The 25,883-nt window shown below is 47.7% G+C and overlaps 1 protein-coding gene across 2 annotated transcripts in view; it reads left to right on the top strand.

Annotated features, from left to right (window-relative positions):
• The window catches only part of RGS9 (regulator of G protein signaling 9), a 70,679-nt gene that overhangs the window by 5,093 nt on the left and 39,703 nt on the right, over nt 1-25,883 (top strand). For both annotated transcript variants that reach the window (XM_084751383.1, XM_084751382.1), the window contains exons 2-8: nt 9,614-9,710; nt 14,333-14,383; nt 15,199-15,305; nt 15,506-15,557; nt 15,808-15,866; nt 17,652-17,728; nt 21,358-21,439. In XM_084751383.1, coding sequence (XP_084607509.1) covers nt 9,614-9,710; nt 14,333-14,383; nt 15,199-15,305; nt 15,506-15,557; nt 15,808-15,866; nt 17,652-17,728; nt 21,358-21,439 — 525 coding nt within the window. The remainder of the gene's footprint in view (nt 1-9,613; nt 9,711-14,332; nt 14,384-15,198; nt 15,306-15,505; nt 15,558-15,807; nt 15,867-17,651; nt 17,729-21,357; nt 21,440-25,883) is intronic.

Raw genomic sequence — 25,883 nt, 5'->3', positions numbered from 1 at the left:
ATGGGCATGGTGGATGGATTCCTAATCTCATCACTTAGGAGGATGAGCTGGAGAACACACTGAGGGCTGAGGACCAACTGAGGCAGGGATTGTAGTCCATAGTGGGTTGAGGACTTTCCATTGGGGCAGGACTTAGTGGCCAGGTATGAGATGTGCAAGACACAAAAGCAGAACTGACCGAAGATGGTCACTGTCCTTAGCTGGGGTTGTCTGCCATGTCTTGCTGAGCTAAGAATTGGGTGGAAAGAACAGATTTGGGGGCAAGACTGTCACGTAGTAGGCGGGCACAGAGCTTTAGTCCATCGAGTTGAACTGACCATAGCGTATTTGCAAGGTCACAACCCTGTGGTTTTGGGTCACTTTCCGCGTCTCAGTGTAGGAAAGCACTGGTTATGACTGTCCCCCTGGGAGCCTTCTCCAGTGTTAAGGAAAATTCTAGCCCCTGAGATCTTCCACTGTGAATGACAGACAGCTCTCCTTAATTTGAAGAGCAGTGTGGGCGTGGTAGGTGGGATGTCGGAGGCATCAAAACCATCGCTCCTGATCCTTTTATGATGCTGTGGGTCCCCGGCTCACCCACAGCCAAGTTTCAGTCTGGAACATGTGCATCTAGGAGGCCAATCCGAGGTCACGGGGGCCCAGCAGTGGCCTGGTTTTATGATGTTTCTGTGTTGCCTGGGAACGGGACCTGGCTGGCTCTTTATCTTGAGAGAATCTGGAAGCTGGTCTTCCTGGGATCAAGGTGGGGATGGCTGTGGCTGTCCTTTATCTAGGGAAGATGGGCAGTGGGAGAAAGTTCACAGCAGAAGCCTCATGCAGGCCGGGTGGTTTAAATAAACAGACACACTTTCTCCTCGTCCTTGAGATGGAAATCTGAGCTCAGCCTGCGGCAGGCGTGGGTTCCTTGGAAGCCTCTCCCCTTGATTTGTAGATAGCTGTTCTGTGTCCTCACATCATCTTCTCAACTCTGGTCTAATCCTCTTCTCATAAGGTCACCAATTACACTGGAGCAGGACCTACGCATGTGACTTTATTTGGCATGTGTGGTTGCGCGTGTGCATGGTGTGTGTGTGTGTGTGTGTGTGTGTGTGTGTGTGTGTGTGTTGGGGTATCACTAGGGATTGAATCCAAGGTTTTATGAAAGCAAGGTCATGCCCTGCCACTGGCTCTTGGTTTGTTCTCTCCAATAAAAATACTCTTTTTTTTTTTTTTTTAGAAAATTACATTTTAAAGTTTATTTGTGGGTGTGCACTTACACTACTACACACATGTAGAAGTTGAAGGACAACTTTTGGGAGTCAGTTCTCTCCTACTACTTTGTGGCTCCCAGAGATTAAACTTGGGCTTGCAGGCTTGGTTGCAAGCACCTTTACCCACTGACCCATCTTGCCAGCCCCAGCCCCTTGGGTTTTAAATACAGGGTCTTGCTGCGTAATCCAGGCTAGCAGTGACTGCTTGATTTTTCTGCCACTGCCTGCCAAGCACTAGGTAGGAGAGTGCATGTGTGGTCCCCCCAACCCCTCTGTCTCCTACTTTAAAGATCCCACTTTCTCAGAACAGCTGTATTCAGAGATACTGAGGCTGTTGACTTCAATACATGAATTTGGGGACCACTCTTTAAGCTGTAACAGCCTCTCTGAGATGGCGCCACAAGCTAAGAATCCTGTCAGCTAAGTGACTGGGGAGACCCCCTCAGAGGGATTTATGAGGGGGAAAAGTCTGAGAAAAATTGATTGGAATTCCAGTGTGCTGACAGTGTTCGCTGAGGCAAGTGCGATGAACCCCCTCCTACGGGCATCTCCTTTTTGTGAAGGGTGACACACCTGCTAGAAAGAAATCTGACTCCCTCATTGTAATTTTTAAAATAACTCTCATTATTCCTTCTCTGAAGGTTATTTTCAAATTCTTAATAACTAGTTCTTTATTTTTTTTTTAAATGCAAAGACAAGGAATCAAATCTGGGGACTTTCTGTTGGGGGAAACTCGGAGTTTTTAACTTTTAAGGTAGGACCCAGTGTCTTCTCCAATCTATGGACCCTTGTTTGCAGGAAATAACCTTGTTTCACTAACAAAACAGTTCTGAGGAAGATAATTCAGTCAGTAAAATGCTTGGCTTGCAAGCACAAGGACCCAACTTCCATGCCCAGAAACCACATTAAAAAAAAAAAAAGCCATGTGTGGTGATGCACATTTATAATCCCAGTGCAGAGAGGCACAGACAGGTGGAACCCCCGCCCTCCCCAACTCTGTATTCAACCTGCTTGGTGAGTGAGAGACCCTCAAAAACAAGGTTGGTCACCTGAAGGACAACAGCCAAGGTTGTCTTCCAGCCTACACACACACACACACACACACACACACACACACACACACACACACGTGCACACACATACACAAGCATGCACACACACATGCACTCACATACATTTTAAGTGAATTTAGCCTTTCACTTCGGCACTAACATGAGAAAAAAAGAATCTTAGCTTTAACATCAGGAAAATCAGGGTCTTCTTTCCTCTTTACATCTGAGACAGCTAAGAACTCTTGGAAATTCACATCACTGAGAGTATTGTGACAAGTGTGATGACCCCTCCCCCCAATTTCTACACCCTCAATCTTCAATCCCTGCTGGGGTCTCTGATTCTGACTGCCCTGAGACATTTTCAAGCTCTTACCTCACAGGAGGTCAAATACTGAAGCTGTAGTTGTGTGTGTGTGTGTGTGTGTTTGTATATATGCACATGTGTGTGGAGGCTAGAAGTCAACCTTGGGCATTGTTCCTTAGAAACCATCTACTTGGGTTTTTTTGGTTTTTTGTTTTGTTTTGTTTTGTTTTTTGAGACAGGGTCTCTGTGTTAGCCTGGGCTGTCCTGGACTCGCTTTGTAGATCAGGCTGGCTTCAAACTCACAGTGATCCACCTGCCTCTGCCTCCCGAGTGCTGGGATTAAAGGTGTGCCCTACCACCGCCCAGCTCCATCTACTTGTTTTTGAGTCAAGGCCTCTCACTAGGTCTTGGGGTTTACCAATTAGAACAGGCCAGGGATCTGCCTCTCTAGCTCCAGGATTGCATGGGTTATGCCCAGAGTTTTACATGGGGGTCTTGGGGTACTGGGGCTGCCCTTAGGTCCTCATGGTTTTGTGGTCAGCACTTTATGGGCTGAGCCAACTGCCCAGACCCTGAAATGCAATTCCCTCTCCTGATGGAGCTGTGAGATTGGGAAGTTTCTTTGCAGACAGTAGAGGGCGAGGCCCCTGGTGTTGCTGGGTCTCTGCTTTAGGCTGAGCTTTGGCCTGTGTCTGGGAGTAGCATTGGCCACACACCTGACCCCAGCCTGTATCTTGAGGTGGTGGCACATCTGCAAATTCTAGTCTTCCCGCAAAGCTCTAAAACACTACCCGCTACCTGTGAGTGTGGAATGAGGACATGGGCCCACACTCCTGAGAAGGCGGGAGCTCTCCAGCTTCAAAGCAAGATGGCTGAGTGGGAGGTAACAGGGAACACTTTCCAGGTCAGGCCTTCCCCGGATGATCTTCAACCTCCTCTGCAGCTGGGTTAGTCTCGTGCTTCTTTTTAATTTCATTTTATTGTGGTAAAATTTAACACAAGCTTTAACAGACTTTTAAGTGAATGGCCCAGCATTATTAACTTAAAAAAAAAAATAACTATTGTACAACGTGTTGATAGGATTTACTCCTCTTAGCTGGCATTTTATACCCATCAATTAGCAAATCCCCATTCAGTCCCCTCTTAGCCCCTGGCAACCAGCGTTCTTTAAGCCAACTTTGCCTTTCAACAGTGCTTTCTGTGAATGACCTGCCTAGACTTATTTCTCTTCCAAAGTGAATTACATTCGCACCGCTCACCCATATATCTGAGTATTGCAGACCTGTCTTCTGGCATGCATATATGGCTTATTAGTTATCTTTTCACTTGCTGATGGCCACCTGCATTCTTTCCGCATCTTGGCCATTGTGAATAATAGTCGGGTAATTTGTGGAGTGCAGCCCAGTCCTCACGAGCAAGGGCAATTCTACCCACACTCTTTACAGACTTTTGGGGGGTAATTTTAGTCACCTTCATCATCTGGCTCTTAATACTGCCAGCATTGTCCCTTTGTGCTTTCTGGTTTACAATTCAGTGTGTAGTTTTGATCTCATAGATATTAGTGGTTTATTTATTTATTTATTTATTGGTTTTTCAAGACAGTTTCTCTGTGTAATGGCTCTGGCTGGCCTGGAACTCACCCTGTAGTCTAGGCTGGCCTCGAACTCATGGAGATCCACCTGCCTCTGCCTCCCAAGTGCTGGAATTAAAGGTGTGCACCACCACACCTGCCTTGGTATTAGTGTATCTTAATGCTTTCAATGCTTAATCACATTTAATCTTCACAGACTCTCCATGATGATATGGGTTGTAAGCTCTAGTTTATGGAGATTCAAATACACCAATAAAACGTTGAGCTTCAGCTTTTTGTTTGTTTGTTTAGGTTCTGAGTTTAAAACTAAGGGCTTCATGCATTCTACGCGTGTGCTCTTCCACTGAGCTAGGCCACCTGCCCCCAGATTTAGCAGCTTAAGGCTTCTTACATCGATGTTGGAGCAGAGTTTTGAACTGAGCTTTCCTGGCACCCAGATTCTTTGCTTTTATGTTGGATAATTCATTTTCATGTAACTGTCTCTGCGGTTCTCTGAGGACTGGGGGTGTATCTCTGAGGACTGGGGGTGTATCTCTGAGGACTGGGGGTATATCTCTGAGGACTGGGGGTGTATCTCTGAGGACTGGGGGTGTATCTCTGAGGACTGGGGGTATATCTCTGAGGACTTGGGGTATATCTTTGAGGACTTGGGGTGTATCTCTGAGGACTGGGAGGTGTATCTCTGAGGCCTGGGGGGTGTATCTCTGAGGACTAGGGGTGTGACTTTCACTGTTTTGTACCCTCCCAGTGCTCAATAAGTACCTGAATTTGTTTCAGTGATAGGGTTGGGCATCTAAAAATAGACCTGTTGCTGAGTTCCAAAGATGCACCAGCGGCATGAATGCTGTTTATATGAGTGATATAAGCATGGCAGCTTATGCTCCCAGCATCCCTAATCAAAACAACTTACGACCCTGAAACCAAACACTCCAGAATCCAAAGCATCAACATGATGCCATAACAAAAAAGTCCACACCCTAAAACAAATTTAAAAAACACAAAAGAACAACAAACAAACAAAACCCCAAAACAAACAAAAAAAAAAACCCAAGTTCCTGTGAAACATAATTTAGAACACTGCATACATTTCTTTTAGCCACATGTCAAAAGCAGTATATGCACCAAGAATGAATTTCATGTTTAAGTGTGATGGGTTTTCATCTCTGAGAAATGCCATGTATAAGCCACGTATAAGATTCACCAGATCTGAAATCCAAAATACTTCTGGCGTCATGCATTTTGGATAGGGGATATTGACCCTATGTGTCTTTATACATATAGTAAATGTACACACACACACACACACACACACACACACACACACACACACACACACCCTCATCCTATGAAGCATGCTAACAGTTGCTTAATCAGATACCAAGCTCTCATCAAACCATATAAATTAGTGAGGCACACGTTGCCATGGTCCCCATTTTAGAGAAGAGGAAGGAGATCCCATGAGCTTAAATGGACTGCCCCAAGCTCTTCAGTGAAGAGGGAAGGGAACCCCAGAGAGAGAGAGTGGGATGAGGGTGCATTTTGCTGCTGACCACAAGCATCTTCAAGCCGCGCAAGGACTTGCTTATCATGGCGGCCGCACAGCGTCAGAAGGGTTGTCTGTTGGCTTATGTCACGGGAAACCAGTGGTGATAGAGTCACGTTTTCATAAGTTGAGAAGAAGCTAGTAAACTGGGGAGCTGCTTGCTTTGGGCCTTAGTGAGGATGTGTGCAGGCTGGTCCTGAGGCTGTGTCCAGGTATGCGCAGCTCCCAGGCCTCAGGATAGAGCTGTGGACCGGGGATAGACCGAGGGAGTTCCTTGTTCTCATTTATTGGCTCATGTCCTGAGCCTGTGGCCCGGAGACCTGTATCTACCCTCTGCTCTTCTTCCTACTGCCCACCTTCTGTGTGCCTTGTGAGATTCAGTCTGGGAGCTCTTGTCCCTACCCCCTAACCCCCCCATCCCTCTGCCATGGCTTGTGGGGTTCATGTCATCTTTTAGATCGATTGTCATTGTATCTTGTTACATTATTTTCTCTTTACCAGCGACCTCTGTTTTCTCCATTGTTAACTTGGGATCAACCTTAGTCTAAACATTACTAAATAGGGAGAGAGAAAGAGAGAGTGGGGTAGAGGGAGGGGCAGGCAAGACAGGATATAGCTTGGAAGGAAGTGTCTCCAAGGACCCTACCTTCTTTCCAACCTCTAAGTTTCCATCACCCCCAATAATCTGCCAGATTATGAGCTCATAGATGGATTAACTCATTGGTCAGAACCCTCATGATCCAGTTACTTTCTCAAAGCCCCCTTCTGCAAAGATTTGGGGACCAAGCCTTCAACACACGTGTCGTTGGAAGGACCTTTCAGAGCCAGGCTGGAATATTTCCTGTGCATTGTGTAAATTAAAGTTCATCATTGCTACACATATTAAGGACAGATCAATACATCCTGGATTTAGTCCTAGCTGTGTCTTTAACATTTGCTGGGATCTTGTACTATCCTCTCAGAGGATGGAGAGATGATTGCTTATGGACCACTGTTGTTCTTTCGTTTCCCAGCATCCCCCAGGGCTATACCTGTTTGTTGAAGCACTGATGGCCATTGCGAGTGTTGGTGGTCTAGGTGGGAACCATGGTGGTCTCTTTATTAGTGGGGCTTTCCTAAGGGAGGTGAAGTTTGGATCCCTGCCCGTGAGACTTAGTATCATCCACAAACACCAAATGGCAATGGAAATATCTAGGTTGTTTCTTTTGAGTGTATAAGATATCTATTCTGCTTAAAATATCTCTCACCTGATTTTATTTCCATTTAGTTTTTTTCCCAAGTGGAACTATGACTTTGTAGTTATGTTTTTGTTTTGTTTTTTGTTTTTTTGTTTTTGTTTTTTTTGAGACAAAGTCTCACTATGTAACCCTGGCTGGCCTGGAACTCACTCTGTAGCCCAAGCTGGTCTCAAACTTGCAGCAATCCTATTGCCCCCATCTTCCAAGTGCTAGGGTTACTGTCATGTGTCATCACCATATTTTGTGGAAAAATTTATCTATTGGCTTAAAAAAACCATAAACACATTTGTTATTTGTGTGTTTGTGTGTGGTGTGTTTGGTATGTGCGCTGCAGTGCAGGAAATCAGAGAGTGACTTTGTGGAGTTGATTCTTTTCTCCCACCTTTATGAGGGCCCCTGAGGATGAAAGCCAGGTCTCCACACTTGCACAGCAAGTACCTTTACTTGCTAAGCCATTTTGTTGGCCCCCTATTTTGGTTTTATTGAGACAGGGTCTCGCCATGTAGTCATGGCTGGCCTGGAACTTGCAGTGATCCTCCTGCCTCTACCTCCCAAATTCTGGTGTTACAAGCATGTGCTACCATGCCTGGCAGAAGATAAAAAGAGTCTTGTAGCCATTAAAAGTGAGCCCAAGGTAATCTCCCTGTGATGTCTTTCTTATGCTTCAAGCTTCCTTGGAATATTTGTTAATGTTCCTTGGCTTCAACGCTCTCCTGGCTGTTCATTACTTTTTAATTTGTCTCCCGACTCTTACTTTTTCTGTGCTTGAGGTATTCATCTTCCGATAGCGTGAGTCTCTCAGCAGCCCTTTGTAGGCATGCCAAAGGAGAAGTTCCTTCTTTTATCTTCCCCTTCTCTCTCTCTCTCCTGCTTTCTCTCCTCTCAGCCCCTCCTTGTAGTGAGAGTTTCAGTTTCTTTAAAAACCCAGTTATGTTATGTGAATATGTTTTTTTTTTTTTTTTTTAATCCTGGCGTGGTGTAAGAGGCTGCTTCACAACAGGTGATTACGGTATGCCTTGTGCACTAGCAGTTGTTGTGATCTTTGCCAGCTACAGATACCTTAATTCTGGGGACTCTGGAGAGGCTATAAAGGGGGGAGCCCCAAGAGGGCCCGAGGCAGCTGCTTGCTTCCCATGTTGCTGCCTCTGCTGCTGCTGTGTTTGCTGTTTTTGCTATTGCTGGATATCCTGACTCTGATGACTGGACTTGCACCAAGGAACCCAACTAGCCTATAGAGGTTTTTTCCTCTACTCTTCTTTCTCTCCTACCTAGTGTTGGGGATTGGAAGGGATTATGATGGAATACGGGTTGGAAGGGAGGTAGCGGTACAAGAACCCAATAAAATAGATAAAAAATATATATGCCAATACCTCCTGTCTTCTCAATCCCCTCTCCTTCCCCTCTGTGCACTGGTGGTTGAACCCAGGACCTCCGTAGTACTAGGCAGTGCTCTAACACAGAGCTGCATTCCCAGCCGTTCTTTGTGAGTTTCTTTTCTGGTAACTGACCACTCTGGTTGGGTAGGCACAAACCTTGGTAACCTTATCTGTCACTCTCACTCAGCTACCTGACCACTTAACAAGTGTATCTAGTTTTCCCTTTACCAGAGTGTCCAGAGCCCTGCCTCCTTACCATCTTCTCCACGCTGCCCCCGTTTGCTGGTTCGTTGGCTCGTTTGCTTCATTTATTAATTGATGTATCTGATGCTAGTTTAGCACTCCTCTCCATAAGACACTACTCCAGGCATTTGGAATACAGCAGGAAGCACTCACTGACAGCAAAGTCCAGCTTCCACGAGCTACATTTCCGGGGCCAAGGGGAGACAACCAATAAACAGTATAAGAAAGGAAACCACTTTGTGTGTTAGAGGTTGAGTGCTATAGAAAAAGCAACCAGGGCCCAGGAGATCTGAGGGTGTTGAGGTTGTAGCTTTGAGTAGAATGGCCAGGGTAGTCGTACTGGACTATTAGAGGAAAAGAAAAGCATCCTAGGAACCATGCTAGCTGTGTCAGAAGCTTATCATTCCGGACAGCTCGAGGAAGCGATGAAGGCCCATGGGATGGGGCCCCATGATTTGATGAAGCCCCGTGATTTCTTTCCTGCCCTGTTGAAGTAACTGTGAATGGGCCAGGGACCACCTTACCCTTTCCTGCCTCCGTATTCTTGTCTTTATTATGGGCACATTTCCAAAATGCTCTCCAGTAACAGCTGCTGGGACCAGTGGCATGTAAAGGCGACCATGACCTGGCCTCCACTTGCCACACTTCATCCCTCTCAGTACTCTGCCTCTCAGTCATGGGGCACTGCCTCCCACCTGTGCCTCTGCTTGTGTCGGGTGTGTGTGTGTGTGTGTGTGTGTGTGTGTGTGTGTGTGTGTGTGTGTCATTTTCTGCCCATCAAAATCTTTCTTGTTGAGGGCAGTCTGCTCTCGAGCCTCCGCACACTCCACAGGTCAGAATCCATCTCTTTGCGGACTCCCAGTGAGGGAGGCATCTGCCTGCAGAGCACAGGCGCGGTTCTGGCTGTACCATAGCCACTCAGTGTCTGTCTACTCTCTGTGTTTGGGTCCTGCTTGTGCCCTGAAAAGCTCCTGGAATGTTCCCGTTCAGCAGGCCGCTCCTGTTCTGTCTTGCAGATCGAAGCACTTGTGAAGGACATGCAGAACCCAGAGACGGGAGTCAGAATGCAGAACCAGAGAGTCTTGGTCACCAGCGTCCCTCACGCCATGACAGGTGATGTGGCTTGCCGCTCAGTTGTGACTTGAAACAAAAGCCACGGGGGTGGGGGGGGGTGGGGGGGGATTGGCAAACGTGAGCACACGTGTTGTCCTGGTTGCTTTGTTTTTTTGTTTGTTTGTTTTTGTTTTTGCTTGCTTGTTTTTGTTTGTTTGCTTTGGTCAGTGTGACTCAAGCCAGAAAGAGGAAACTCAGTTAAGAAAAAGGCCTCCATCAGATTGCCTGCAGGCAAGCCTGTCGGGCATTTTCTTACTTAGTGATTGATGTGGACAGACCCAGCTCATGGAGGGGGGACAATGCCACCCCTGGGTCCTGAGGAGCATGACCTTCCACATGCATGTAGAGAGAGAGAGACGGGGGAGGAGAGATAGAGAGGAGCCATGAGGAGCAAGCTAGTAAACTGAGTCCTTCCATGGTTTTTGCTTCAGTTCCGGCCTCCAGCTTCTTGCCTGGGCTTTGCTCAATGGACTATGACCTGAGATATATATATGTGTGTGTGTGTGTGTGTGTGTGTGTGTGTGTGTGTGTGTGTGTGTGTATACATACATACCAAAGAAACCGTTTCCTTCCTAAGCTGCTTTGGTTACGGTGTTTTGTCACAGCCATAGAAATCTTACTGAGACACATACCAAACTGCCACAGTCTGTTTGTAAGTAAGTTTTATTTTTGTTACATGTTACAGCTGCTTTATTATTCTAGCTACCGAGCTCAAATATACGGCTGTGCCCAGACTGCATTATGTCTGCAACACTAAAATAGTGACTTCTGTTTGGCTGGGAGACTGGGGCGTTTGAGCTTTCCCGTGAGGACAGAGCCCCTAGTTTTTCCCCTGTGTGAGGGCTTAAGGATACTCCAGGATCTCACTTGGGGACATTAGTGTGTGTGGGGTGCTGGGTGTGAGCATAAGGATGCGTTTTGCTCTCCCTGTGAGCATGCTTTGTGATGCAGTTTTGCAGTCTGGAAGATGTCACAGCAAGGCATGTTGCCTGCAGAAGCAGACAGCTTCTTGGAAACCAGGGATTTGGGAGCCTGTGGTCTTGATGCTACCTATGACCTCACTCAATTTCTCTCTCTCTCTCTCCTTCCCCTCATCTCTCTCTATACATGCGTGTGGAGGCTCATGCTCCTTAGGCACCGGCTACCTTGTGTTGTGAGACAGGGCCCCCTAGTTGGCCTTGAGCTTGCCTGTCTGTCTCCCCAGCATCCCTGCTGCCACAGTTGGCTTGTAAAACAAAAACGAAACAAAAGCCAAGTGAACAACAAACAAACAAACAAACAAACAAAAAAACCCCAGAGTCACTTTATCATCTGAGCAGTCTCAAGCACCTGGACAACGCCCCTTTCACAGCCTTATGTTGTAGAGACAGGCTGTCTCCCATCACCTTTCTGATTGCTTTGAATGTGTCCTTGTTAAAAAAAAAAGTCCTAAGGGTGGTCATACCTGTCCCGACCTTCTTACGGGTGCCAACAGACATGAGGAGGGGACAGTGCAGGCTTTCACCACCCGTCAGCCATCTGCTGCACGCCGGGCCCTCCCTGAGGAGCATACCTTCATTCGCTCTTGTGACATTTCTCTCAGACAGGGGGCTACCATTCATGTGTAACAGTGAGGAGGCCAAGATGAGGGCAAAGAGTGGGGGCCTATAGGCAAGCTTTGGGGGGGAGTGTCTTGCTCTCCTTGTTTAAGAGGCAGCTATTCTTGAAGGCATCCTGGTGGCTGTCTGCCATTTCTGCCTTGCATTTGCTAATTCTGGGCTAGAGGACCCTTCTCTCTCTCTCTCTCTCTCTCTCTCTCTCTCTCTCTCTCTCTCTCTCTCTGTGTGTGTGTGTGTGTGTGTGTGTGTGTGGCAGGGTTTCTTATGTTCCTAGCCCAGCGCTTGGAGTGGCTGTGTGCATCAGGATAGCTAACAAAAGTGTACTGAATGTATGAGTCAGTTCTGAGGTAGCTGTGTAAAGACCCCTAGACAGAAGAGGAACACCTGGGGCCTAATCCCTCAAGTACTCCTTTCCCAGCCCCTACTCCCACTGAGAAAGTGGCAACAGAAAAGCCTGTCTGAGAGGAAGGTGGCAAGGATGAAAGAGACCATGCTGCTCAAGGGCCTAGCGTGTGGCAGCTTGTGGAAGTTGGCGGTTCCTCCTCTGTGTCTGCCAACTCGCCGGATAAAGTGAGGGGTAGGCATGATGACCCCTGTTTTACAGATGGGGCTAGAGGTACATAAGGAAGGCCGAGAGGGCTGTAGCTGTGGCTCGGTGGTACAGCTGTTACCTCACACGAGTGAGGGCCTAGGTTCGAATCCCAGTATTGAAACAATAAAGAGGTTAAGAAGTAGTCCCCATGGCACCTAGCCTATTCATGAGTGACTTAGAATTTGAATCCATTATTGAGACCTAGACTTTTTCTTATCCCATGTCAGTGTGTGTGTGTGTGTGTGTGTGTGTGTGTGTGTGTGTGTGTGTGTGTGTTTCCCACCCTCCCCACCCCCAGCATGGGTTATATGTGGCTTTTTAGATTTGGGTGAAGCTTTCCACTGGCTCTGTCTTTGTTTGAGCTCCACCTTCTGTAGAAACAGACCAGGAGGGAGGAGCCCCCATCCTGCTTTGGCAGAGCCAATGATGGCAAATGTGCATCCAGCTTCTCCAACGGCAGGAGCCAGAGCTTCCGGGAAAGAGCCGACTGCGGAGCCTGAACAGCCAGCCTGCCATGCTGCCAGCACGGTCCCTGTGGTGCAGATGCTGGTGGTGGTGGCACTGTAAATTCATTTGGTCTATTTCAGGAAGCAGTTAAGTGGATGAGAGAGCCCTGGGCTCCTCAGTGGAGAGTGCTAATCAGCCTGATGTCTGCCTGAGGCAGTCTCGCAAGCTGCATGCCTTTAAAGAGAGACATGGAGTTGGAACGTTGCTTGACACATGCAGGTCTAGGATTTTAAGCAGGGTTTTAGAGGAAGAGTTTTGCTTTGGAGCAGCCAACTGGAAGCCGGGGTGGTGGTGGTGGTGGTGGTGATGGTTGGGGGTGGGTCGCAGGGGGCGTGAGTCAAAGCAAGAGTTACAGGAGGTAAAGGATGCAGGAGGCAATGGTCTAGCATGTGGGGCTATTGATGGAGACACTGATGGAGACAGAGGTTGGTTATTCATCCCAGTCTACAAAATACATAAGGAAAAGGTACAGATTGTTCACACTTAACCACGACTGGATCAGATAATTGTCCAGGGAATACAAGTAGATCATTATGGACCTCTTTGGAAGGTTATAAAAGAAATGTCCTCTCCCGACCCCCAAAGAGGGAAGTATTATTTAAGAGGCAGATGATAGGATCTGAAGGTGAGGCCTTCTTTGGCATGCTTTGTTCCCTTGCAGGCAGGGACCAGATTCTGCCTTTGGGTATCAGGCTGAGGATGCAGGGAGTGTGGCTTTTGGTACTTACAAAGTGGTGTCTGAGTTGGGGGTTTGGCTTCTGACACCTTGCCTTTCTTTGGAGATTGCCACTGCTTCTATGCGTGGCATCTGGCTGTGAGGTCAGCGGCCTCAGGCTGAGAAATGAGCTCAGAACTCCTGCAGGTTCTACAGCAGCCCTAGACATCTCTGGACTTACTTTGTCTCCACCCTTAGATAAGCCTAACTCCTCAGAGAGGTGTAGCCGAATGCCTGGTCTCTCCTGACTCATCTCTGCCCACCTCCCCTGCCTTTTGTTTTATGCAATCTGAACTCTGCAGTTTCCCCCAGGCCAGAACCTAAGATTTGCAGGGCCTGAGGCAAAAGTACAAAGGGAGCCCACATTCTGTTTTCCAAAGTTTTGTACCAACCTACAAAACGTTACTAAAATAGATTCCCTCCTCCACTCTGATTAAAGTACCTTCGCACCAACCTTAAGGTTTGAGTTTAGAATTTCCTGTCTCCTGAGTGTCACACCTGGTGACTTGAATATAGGAGAACCATTTCTGCCTTCAACCCTTCTTCAGTTCCAGTCCTTGGTTCTGGCTCACTCCTGTGTGTCCAAAGTCCATTCCGAACTCTAGCTGGCCTCGAAGCTATTTTCCTTTTCCCCCCTTTGGTTTTTCGAGACAGGGTTTCTCTATGTTATCTTGGCTGTCCTGGACTTTCTCTGTAGACCAGGCTGGCTCCGAACTCACAGCAATTCACCTGCCTCTGCCTCCCGAGTGCTGGGATTAAAGGCATGCACCACCACGCCCGACTGCTATTTCTCTTTATATTTAGACTCAGTCTGTTTTAAACTATTTCCTAGTTAAAAAGATAAATACTGCAAGTGAGATAAACACTGAGTGTGGCTACTTAGGAGACAGAAGCAGAATTAGGAGGTCAAGACTGCCTGGACTGTATAAAGTGACTTCATGCTTAGCCTGGGCAACTTAGTGAGACTGTTGAAAAAGAAAAGTGAATAAAAGACAGGGCAGAGTGGAGGAGGGTAAGCAGTTGATCTGGTGGGGTCAGGTCATGGTGGATCTGAATTGTTCTGAGTTATTTGAGTGAATGGATGATGGGGGTCTCTTAGGGACAGGCTCACCAGCAGACTGAGAGGATGCAGTTTGTGGAGGAGGGCATGGTGGTCCTGCACTAGGTTAAAAGATTAGGACTTTGATCAGATATGTCTCTGTTTCTGCAGGGGGTGACGTCCTGCAATGGATCATCCAGCGCCTTTGGATCTCTAACCTGGGTGAGGCCCTCATCTATGCAGTTGCTGGTTGCTGCACATGCAGGGCTAATGGGGAAAACTCACAAGGAGACTTTGCAGAAGTCACTAAGAAGTGCACATCTCAGCTGGAGGGACAGGATCTTGATGAATGAAGCAGCCAGAGTCAGAAGCACAGGCATGGGCTGGGGAGGTGGCTCAGTGGGCAAAGTGCTCGTTGTGTGCAAACCTAAGGACTTGGATTCAAACACTTAGCCCTTGTGTGAAAGGCAACACATGTTAGTAAACCCAGCCCTGGGAGCTGGAGGTAAGGCAGGAAGATCTGTGGGCTCACTGGCCAACTACTCTAGGTGAAACAGTGAGCTCCAAGTTCAGTGAGAGACGCTCTCTCAAAAACCAGGAGCCAGGCGCGGTGGCGCACGCCTTTAATCCCAGCACTCAGAAGGCAGAGGCAGGCAGATGGCTGTGAGTTTGAGGTCAGCCTGGTCTACAAAGTGAGTCCAGGACAGCCAAGGCTACACAGACAAACCCAGTCTCGGAAAAAAATAAAAAATAAAAAACCAAGGTGGAAGAGACCTGACATTGACCTCTGGCTTATACACATGGACATGCTCACACAGACAAACCCATGTTCTACATACACATGCATGAACAGGTACATAAAAAAAAAATCAAGCAAATCTTAAAAAAAAAAAAAAAAGAATCTCTGTTCCACTCCTCAGGTTTTCTGCTGTAAGGATGGGGCATACTCTTTAAGAGTTTGCAGGTCAGGGGCTGAGCCACAAGGTTTGGCTTTGGCCCCCACTCTTACTTTTTATCTGGAAACTCCTTCTCCCCAGAGGCACAGAACTTGGGCAACTTTATTGTCAAGTATGGCTACATCTATCCTTTGCAAGACCCCAAGAACCTCATCCTCAAGCCTGACAGCAGTCTCTACCGGTTTCAGGTGAGTCGTGACCTTGACCTTAGGTGGTAATGTGGGGTAGATCTTACCTGGAAGGTTAACTGGTTGGCCTCATGTCCTCAGAGATCCGGAAGGAATTTATAAATGGCACAGAGGGCTGAGGTACTGTTGTTGTCCCAGGCTGGGGACCCGTGAGGTCCCAGCCCAATAGGTAACCATGGTTTCCCTGATTTCTTTTGTAGACACCCTACTTCTGGCCCACCCAGCAGTGGCCAGCTGAAGACACAGACTATGGTAAATAATTCACTGGCTTGCCTGCCTCTGCTCCTACCTAACACACTGCTGATTTGCATGCTGTATTTGGGTGACATTTGGGTAGCTGTCATTGTGACCTTTATGTCGGCTCACATCTGTATTGGAAGCATCCCTGGAGGCAGGGGCGCGGGGAGGGGAAAGGAGCCTAGTTGGCTGAGCATCTTTTCTGGCTACCCAAGGGTTTTTGGAATATGACAGTGATGGAAAATGGCATTGTTTTCTTTTCCAGCCATTTATCTAGCCAAGCGAAATATCAAGAAGAAAGGCATCTTAGAAGAATATGAAAAGGTACAGAGTCATATCCAAGTAGAGTTTTATAACAGAGTAGAATGTAGTCATAAGATATTTTATTTTTTCTACATTGTTCTATCCATCTATCCGTTATTCATTTATCTACCCATCTGCCCTTCACCCTCCCACCATCCACCGTTATCCATCCATCCATCCATCATCCATTCACCCATCCATTCACCCATCCATCCATCCATCCATCCATCCTCCATTCACCCATCCGTCCATTCGTCATCTACCATTATCCATCTATCCATCCATCCATTCATCCATCCATCTATCCATCCATCCGTTCACCCATCCGTCCGTTAGTCATCTACCATTATCCATCTATCCATCCACCTATCCACCCATCTCCATCCACCTACTTGCTAATCAGTCCATTCGTCATCTGTCCATCCATATCCATCCATCCGTCCTCCACTTAGCATCCATTCATCTAGCCAACCATTGATTTGTTTACAGCTTACTGAAGCCTATTCTTTCCCATGCATAGCTTCAGTTTTCTTCCACTGTAATTTAAGCCCTTGTCTTGGTGGGTACTGGGGACACTGCGGGCTATCCTGTTCCCTTTCGTTGCGGTAAAGTGAGATAATATACCTGATAGCACACAGCCCTGGATTAACATATGTGAACTTAAATTTATGGAGTGAGAACAGTAGGAAAGACTTAGTTTTGGCTTGCATGCAGTGAATCACATTTCCCAAAGAACGCGCCTGGAACTTCTTAGTTTCAGTCTGTTGCTGTGATAAATATCGTGACCATAAAACCCGACTCTGGGAAGAAAGAGTTTATTTAAGCGTATGCTTCCAGGTCACAGTCCATTACCGAGGGAAGTCAAAGCAGAAACCGAAGTAGAAACCGTGGAGAAATAATGCTGTTTACTGGCTTTCTCACTGGCTTATGCTCAGCTAACATTCTTATATGGTACAGGGCCACCTGCCTGCATAGGATCACGGGCCTAGGAATGGTACTGCCCAAAGTGGGCTGGGATTCCTACATCAATTAACGGTCCCACAAGACAGTAACCCACTTCTGTTGAGATTTCCTCTTCCCTGTGTCTCTAGGTTGTGTTATGTTGACAACAAAAATTTGCCCAGTGCACAAGGCTGACATATCTGACAAAGACAATAATCCTTATGGGTTTTAATTTCTTTAAAACTTGTCCACACCTATCTGTATCCACCCATCACGTCAAGTCCAGAGTCTTTGTGAAGTCTTTATTAGCACATATTAATAGCACAAGATATTGGATTTCATTGTGGAAGGTTCCGTACATACTTTGAAGGCTTTTCTTCCTCCTCTCTCCCTCCCCCTTTTCTTCCTAGTAGACCAATGGTCTGAGCTGTACCCTCAGCTCTTTTAAAACCTTTTTTTTTTTTTTTTTTTTTTTTTTTTTTGAGACAGGGTCCCCGCTATCTTACTCAAGCTAGAGCTGAATTGATGATCCTCCCGTCTCAGCTCCCTGAGGAGCTGGGATCACAGACCTGTGCCACTTTCTAGATTCTTGAGTCCCATTTTTGGATATACTTTGCCCCTCCCCCTCCCTTCTTCCTAATCGGGTTTGGGATACACTTAACTAACGTAAGGAAAGTGGGGTCCTGATGCAAAGGCGTTTGAGAGTCTCGCCCTTCTTATGAGTACTGCTGGGGAGCTGTGGGAGACACTGGGCTGTGGGGAGCCAGGGGTGTCCTTTGCTGACTGGATGAATTCTGCCCTGCTGTTTGTGGCCCCTACCCTATAAGGCTTTACTGTCCTCATTTTGTTTTTTTTCTCTTCTAGGAGAATTATGATTTCTTGAACAAAAAAATTAATTACAAGTGGGATTTTGTCATCATGCAGGCTAAAGAGCAGTACCGGTGAGTGAAAAGTGGTCCCAGGGTTCTCTACTGACTGGCTTTCCTCTCTCCTCCCTGTCTCCCTCTGTTCTACTGAACTTAAATTCCTTTTGGCGTGTGTTTGTGTCTGTCTCTGTGTATGTGCAGGCTACAAGATTACCTACCTTGCTGATACCTCAAGCGCCAGCCCCCTTATTATTTGAAACTGAATCTCTCACAGGCTTGGAACTTTCTAGTTCCAAGTAAGCTAGGCCGGCTGGCCAGAGAACTCCAGGGATCTGCCTGTCTGCCTCTCCAGATTAGAACCATCCTAAAATGAGCTTCTCTGTGATAACCAACAGGCTAGGGCTTGGGAACAAAGGACACAGCCCTTCAGGTCAGAATGAACAACAGGTCAGCACACACTGCCAGGGAGATGAGGGTCATGCAGCAGGGGTTTGCAGAGGGAGCCGAGGACACAGAATCCTTAAGCTGTGGAGGATACTGGTGGAGGGGGAGGGAGGTGGGGAGGAGAGGGAGGATGTTCTAAGCATGTAGACCTAAGGGGACAAGAGAGTGCTCTGCGCAGGCATCTTCTGTGGCTGGAGCAGAGGGCGAGGTGTAGAACGGGCAACACTTTATCCTCTCTGAGCAACTCATGGGCCCTGCGAGGTTCATCTCTTACATCTGCGGCTTTGATATGCTTGCTCTCACTTCAGGGTCCAGAACGGCAAGTTTAGAAATTGAGTGTGCACAGGAGTACACACTGGCTCACAGTTTGGAGGGCTACAGTCTATCATGGCAGGGAAGTCATGGCTGCGAGAGTGAGGCAGCTGGCCACGCATCACTCACACACAGGAACAGAGAGAGAGAGAGAGAGAGAGAGAGAGAGAGAGAGAGAGAGAGAGAGATGAATGCTGGTGCCTCGGCTTACTTTTTATTTGATCTATCCCTTGTGAAAGTGTAGCCCACACTCAAGATAGATTTTCCAGCCTCAGTGAAACTTTTCTAGAAACTCTCATGACCATGGCCAGATATTTGCCTCCTAGGTGATTCTAATACAGTCAGGTTGACAGTAAACATTAACTGTCACATCCCCGTGGGACTCTGGTAAGAAATCTGCTACTACTCTTTTAGCCACTGGCATGTTCTTGTCTGACATTTGAGACAAAGCAACACGGAGGGAACTTTCTATCATGCCATTGATATTTGTTTACAGGGCTTCGTTTGGTGTTCGTGGGTGCCATTGTATTTTAAAGTGTCGTGGCAGAAATGCTTAGACTCACAGTTACCAGCTCTCCCTATCTCTTTAAGTTGAAAAACTGAGGCTTGGAGAGGCTGAAATTACGTGGTCAAGGTCATTTTGGATGGGCTAGAACAATTAAATTCTATTCAGTGCACTTTTTTTTTTTTCATTTCTAGTGGGTTCTAGCCCTAAGCTGGGCTCAGGAACACAGAGATGGAATTGCGTCTCCCTCTGCAGCCCCTCCATGCCCTCTACTTCTGCACTGTGAGTGGGACGATCCCAGGCACCCCCACACCCTGACACAAACCCCTCAGGTGCTGCAGCTCAGAGCTGTTCAGTGCCTCCCACTTTCCTCCTCCACCAGCCGTAGACAAATCTGAGCAACCCAGACTCCTGGGAAATTCCTCTCCTTTTTCACCCAGGTGCTGTGGGATGGAGAATTCCCAAAAGCCTCTTTTTTTTTTTTCTGAGACACCAGTGTCCCCTTAACACTGACTTAACTCAAAGGCTGCCTCTGACTGCAGATTTAGGATCCCACCACCAAACTAGATGGCCCATGGGGTGGGTTTTGTTATGTTGAGCCCCTCCCTCTGTCTTCCTCCTCTTCCTTTTTTTCCTCCTCTTGCGGCAGTGTGGCAGCTCTTTCTTTTGTGTCCCGGCCTCAGAAATTACACATGCTATGAGTGACACTCTTTTGGTGAGAGGCAGCACAAGCTCCCAGCTGGCCCTAAGGGGAGGGGAAATAGACCCTTTCATCAGTAGAAACGGCATGGGGACACATTTCAAATCTACTGCAGAGATTACCCTGGTCTTTGCTTGATAGTTCTCATAATGTCTTCTCATAGTAAAACTCATAGTAAAACATAGCAAGTCTGTATTTACTTCTTGAGTGTCCATGTAATGCTTGGCCCAAAAGCCACTCAAAGGTTGGGGCTATGATTTGACTCCCACTAATTGGAAGGTAGTGGGGAAATCAATAAATCCATGAATGAATAGAAGGTTAAACAATGCAATTGTGGGGGGCGGGAAAGGCATATGAGCAACTAAATGAACTCCTTATTTACTGGCTATTTTGGGTTGCATCTGTCACGGCTCTCCTGCTCTCATACGTATCACATAGTTGCTGATGAGCAAAGCCAGAAAGGCCCACTGGGGTCATTAAAGCCCGATTCTATTTACAAGACCTTCTAGCGTTATAGAAACCATACAAACTTCAGGATGCTTGTAGTCCATCCTCCCGAGGACTCAGGCTGGTTAACCTGGTGGAAAATCCATTAGGTTGTTAAAGGGGCGGGGGGGGGGGGGACGCAACAGTGTTTATATTTAATTTCCAGAGGAGGTTGGTAGGACACCCTCCTGGAATGGCGCTGCTCACCCATCTGGCTCTTTAGATGCTATTATGTTATTCACAGAACATTAATGGGGAAATAAATCCACCGGCTCTGCTGTGCGGAGGGCATGTGCGTCATCTCATGTTCCCCGTTGCCGGGGAAAACAGACGTTAATCAATGTGAGCACAGCTAGGCCTGGAAGTGGGCGTGAATGGTAACCTCGGCATGTTAATAAGGGCTTCTTCCCTTCTGGAGCAGGAGGCCCCACATTACTTCCTCCTGTGGTGGCAAAGGGGGAGATGGTTAGATAAAACAGGATAACCTTTTACAGTCCCCAGAGGCCACCATCTCACAGGAGTGAGAGAGAAGGACAGCAGATAAGGAGAAAAACAGGACTTCCAGAGTCTGCCATTGCCCCTGTCACAGTGCTGGTGTGGGTTGGCACCTGCCTGTCAAGGTGTTGATCATATTATTTGCCAAAGCAGGGAAACCAGTTTGAAGCCGGGAAGGCCAAATATTGGCCCGCATGGTCATCTCTGCTCACTCCGTGGTGACGTTGGTGACGCTGATCTGATTCTGGAGCTGGTCATGGTGACACCAGCTAAGTCGCGGCAGCCCAGTACCGTGAAGGAGTACTGGAGAGAGTCTAGCCTTCATCGCCTTGTCTTTGCTTCAGTTTCCAGTACTTAACAGCGACAGGCAAGCTGTAAGGACCCCACCAAGTCGTGAGGCTGGAAAGTTCCCTGGGAGAACTAACCAGGGTCAAAGGAGTCAATCGTATTGGAATGGTAGCTGGGTCACAGGCGTGATATTAGTGGCGATGGCTGTATTTGTGGGCATCATGGGACTTGGGAGTTGTTTGAGCAGATGGAGAAAGTGGTCTAGGTCATTAAGAATGGAGGCTATCTTAGATCAAAAGATGTGAAGTGCTTCTGGCCCTGAACATAGCTACATAGCTTTATTTTTTCTTTTCTTCTTCTTCTTCTCCTTCTTCTTCTTCTTCTTCTTCTTCTTCTTCTTCTTCTTCTTCTTCTTCTTCTTCTTCTTCTTCTTCACCATCATCATCATCTTCTTTTCCTTTTTTCTTCTTTTAGGACTGGAAAGGAAAGGAACAAGGCAGACAGATACGCGCTGGATTGCCAGGAGAAGGCGTATTGGCTGGTGCACCGAAGCCCCGTGAGTACAGGTTCCTCTGCCTCTTCTGAGCCTCCCCACTCTCCTGTACCCACTCAGCACAGCTGCCTCCGGCTTCCCACCCTCTAGGGTTAGGACCGGGTTAGCCAGAGAACCTGTTCAGTGTGGCCTACCTGTGTGAAGAGGCCTCTTGCTGTGTCTTGGTGGGGTCCTTATGGCTTGTCTGTCAGTGGGTCCTTGTGGCTTGTCTGTCAGTGTTGAGTGCTGAGCAGCTGGAATCGATTCCTCTTTTGTGAGGGTTTGGGCCTTTTATTGTTATTGTAGTTTCTTCCTTGGGAAAAGAAAAGAAAAAAATCCGAGATTACAGGTCATTCATGAGAAAAATGAAACACTGAGGGCAGGCTGTGTGCATAGCCAGAGATGCCTTGGTTGTTTTCAGCTCTGTCTTTTCCTCCCTAGTCCAAACTAGCAGCTGGGATGGGAGGAAGGGAGGACTGGGTATGCTTGCAAGTTCCTCATTGCTTGGAGTACCTTGCCTCTTGGATTTTGAGAGCTCTTTTTATGTGTATGAATGTTTTGCCTTCATGTATGTGCACCCAGTGCATGCCTGGTGCCCCTGGAGGTCAGAAAAGGGTGTCTTTGGATCCTCTGGTATTGGAGTTACAGATGTTTCTGAACTACCTGTGGTTCTGGGAATGGAACCTGGAACCAGGTATGGCTGGTGCTGTTAACTGCTGAGCCATCTCTTCAACACAGCTTTGGGATTTCTTTCTTTCCTCCTTTTCCTCCTCCTCCTCCTTCTCCTTTCTTTTTTATATTTTTATTTTTTAAGATTTGATTATTTATTAAGTATACTGTGTTTTGTCCACATGTATGCCTGTGTGCCAGAAGAGGGCATCAGATCTCACTGTAGATGGTTGTAAGGCACCACGTGGTTGCTGGGAATTGAACTCAGGACCTTTAGAAGAGCAGCTAGTGCTCATAACCTCTGAGCCACCTCTACCCACCCTCTTTTTTTGTTTTTGTTTTTGTTTTTTGAGACAGGGTTTCTGTTGTAGCCCTGGCTATCCTGGACTCACTTTGTAGATCAGGCTGGCCTCAAACTCACAGAGATCCACTTACCTCTGCCTCCCGAGTGCTGAGGTTAAAGGCATGCACCACCACATCTTGCTTCGGCTTTGGGATTTCTAATGGCTCCAAGAGACAGGCTGTTACATAATGGATGTAACCTGTCCCAGCTCGGTTAGGAAATGGTAGTCTCATTTCCCAGACTCGCATTAGAGTTAGCTCGGCTGCCACAGTTTCCCTCTGGGTTACAGAAAGTGGGAGAGAGAGGTGACAGAGATTCAAGAAAGTGAAGCTTTCAAAACAAACATTCTTTCTCTTCTTCTTTCGTTGACCTTGCCTCCTGCAATCACCAAGGATGCTCGGAACAGGAAGTGAACTGAGTGAGGAATGGTGCTAAAGCCTGACCTCCATCCCACTAGAGTCTGGCTGGTTTGCCCATCTTCTCTGTACACTTCCAACGGAGTTTTCCTTAGGTGTTGCCACTGGTATATGGTTTGGATGTTATGCTGCTGACATGAAGGTTCTGGGCTTGATAAAACCAAGTAGCCTATTTGGTTTATCTCTGCTTCAGGGGTCCTCTTCAGGGCCTACCCCGAAGGCTTCTGAGAGTTGGCTGTGGATGATGGAGCTCAGAGTCCTAGAGCTTAAATGTTTCTACTTTAGAAGCTTGAGGGGTGGTGGTGGTGAACTTGTTTTCTGTTGCGGGATCTAGAAGCAGCTTGTTGAGGAGGAGAGGAAATGCTAGGTTCACATTTACTTTCTGAGTTGGCCCTGTGCCCCATGGCACCAGAACTGAGCCATTTTCTATCTTTTCCGTGTGGAGGACAGCTGCCCCATTGGGCATGCAGGGCGCCCGTGGTAGGAGAAGGCCACTGTGGCTGTAAGTCCTTCCAAAATACCAGTCAGGGTGCTCGGTGAGCTGCATTGGACTCCTCACTCCCCGCCCCAGGTCCCTTATCCAGGAGGCACAGAGGAAAGAAATGGACAACAGCCCACCCAGATCCTCCTTTGTTTTCCTGGTATACGCTCTTAGCCTCCATTGGGGGAAGCGGCTGAGTGGCTCCTCACAGCTGGGACAACGAGCACATTTGATGTGGAATGTACATGGCCACCTCCCCTATTTCTTTCTCCCATCTCTGTCAGCATGGAATCATCTCACCCCCATCTCCTCCTTCACATTCTCACTACTAGTACCACTATTACACCACCACCACCATCACCACCATTACCACCATCACCATCACTACCAGATCACCACTGCCATCACCATCACCACCATTACTACCGCCACCAGCATCACCATCACCATCATAATCACCACCATCACCACCATTACCACCATCACCATCACTACCAGATCACCACTGCCATCACCATCATCACCATTACCACCACATCACTACAGCCATCATATCACCATTACTACCACCACCAGCATTACCATTACCATCATAATCACCACCACCACCACCATTACCACCACTGCCACCAGATCACCACAGCCATCACCATCACAACCACCACCATTACCACCACCAGCAGCAGCACCAGCACCATCACCACCATAACCACCATTACCACCACTGCCACCAGATCACCACAGCCATCACCAGCAGCAGCAGCAGCAGCACCATCACCATCACCACCATCACCATCACCATCACCATCGCCACCACCAGCACCACCGCCACCACCGCCACCATCACCGCCACCACCGCCACCAGCACCATTCTTACCATTGCCACCACCCTTGCTATCATCACTGTTGTTATCAACATACCAGATCTGAGCTGCAAACTCACATTTCACTGAGCATTCTGCTTTCTTTCCTTTATTTACTCTTTGCAGTTCCATGTGCAAAGCAGTGTTAGTCCCTTTTACTGATAAACAAACGGAGGCTTAGGGATGTTGTAAGTTGCCCAGATACACATCTCAAATGTGCTAGAGGACCAGAAGCCACATACTTAATTAACTATGCAGTCCTCTTTCTTAGTCCCTATGTCCTCTCTGCCTCCCGTGACAATGTCTCTTGATGTGCTCATGTATTTTAGCTTGTTTGTAACCTTCTGAGTCACTAATGCTCCATAAACATAAGCATTTGTGTTCAAACAAGCCTGGCTGCTTTGATAGCATGGCGGGGTGGGGGGTGGGGCTGCCCTAGTTTAGAGTGAAACTTTGATATTGTTGAGGGAGTCTTAAAATGCCGAGGGACACAAAACTGCCCCAGCTGTCTAGTCTCCCACCCTGTTGGCCCCTTCAGTTGTAACCCAGGAGGCATCAAGAATGAGGGAGGACTGCATGGGGGGGGGCACTGCTGTCCCCGACTTGGCTGGAATACTCTTCACCTCTTGCTGGCCGGCACAGGGAAGATGCTGTTCTGTCCAGGGAAGATCTCTGCCTGGAATAGAGCAGTCTGTCTGATTGCTTAGGGAGCCATGGAGCCCGCAGACTGCCAGACTGTCTCCAGGAGACCCAAACAAACCTCAGCGCGGTGGGAAAAGAGCCAGCGTAGCAAGCCAAGCATTTGGCTGTGTGGCTGCCGAGCAGGAGCTCTGTGGACCCACTGAGACCACCTGTTAGATTAAGAGCATGACGTGGCCACGGTTCCCAGATGAGCTGCTCACGTGCTCATTTGTGGATTTCTTTGTTTTCTCTGCAATTCCTCTTGTGCTCACGTGTGCGCGCACGCTTGTATTGCATATGTGCATGGTTGCTGTTCACAGGGACACGTGTGTGTGTGTGTGTGTGTGTGTGTGTGTGTGTGTGTGTGTGTGTGTGCGTGCACACACACACACACACGGAGGGGCCTGAGGTTGATGTCAGGAAGCACCCTCCATTGCTTTTTTCCCCTCTCACTCACTGAGGCTTGTCCTCGAAGTCCAACCCAGAGCTTGCTGATGTGGCTGGTGTCACTACACAGCCTGCTCTGGTGATCCAAGCCTGGAGTTACAGGCTGCCTGCCATACCCATCCGTCATTTATATGGTTCTAGACTCTGAACGCTAGGCCTCACGTGTGTGCAGCAGGAGCTCTAACCACTGAGGCATCTCCCCAGGCCTCCATTTCTCTCCCTTCACCTGTGAGATCCTTACTGGGCCTTGACTACCAGGAAAGGAGTGTTGGGCATGTAACGCCAGGTAGACATCATTGAGTCTGTGCTGAGTGTGCCTGTGAGGAAGAAAGGGCATGGTCGGTCATTCACTGAGTTTGACCTAAATGGATCAAGATACAGATCAAAGCCTAATAAAAACAGTATAAGTGAACACAGGAGAAATAGGTTTTGTTGTTGTTGTTGTTTGTTTTCGTTTTTTTTTTATGTAGTTAAGGACAACCTTGAACTCCTGATCCTCCTGTCTTTATATCCATGTGCAATTTATGTGCTGCTGGAGATGGAACCCAGGGCTTCATGTGTGCCAGGC

Source organism: Acomys minous, assembly GCF_964271855.1.
Source record: "Acomys minous genome assembly, chromosome: 12".
In the NCBI taxonomy this organism is placed as follows: Eukaryota; Metazoa; Chordata; class Mammalia; order Rodentia; family Muridae; genus Acomys; species Acomys minous.
The sequence above is the reverse complement of the archived record's forward strand: the minus strand, read 5'-3'. Positions and strand labels throughout refer to the sequence as shown.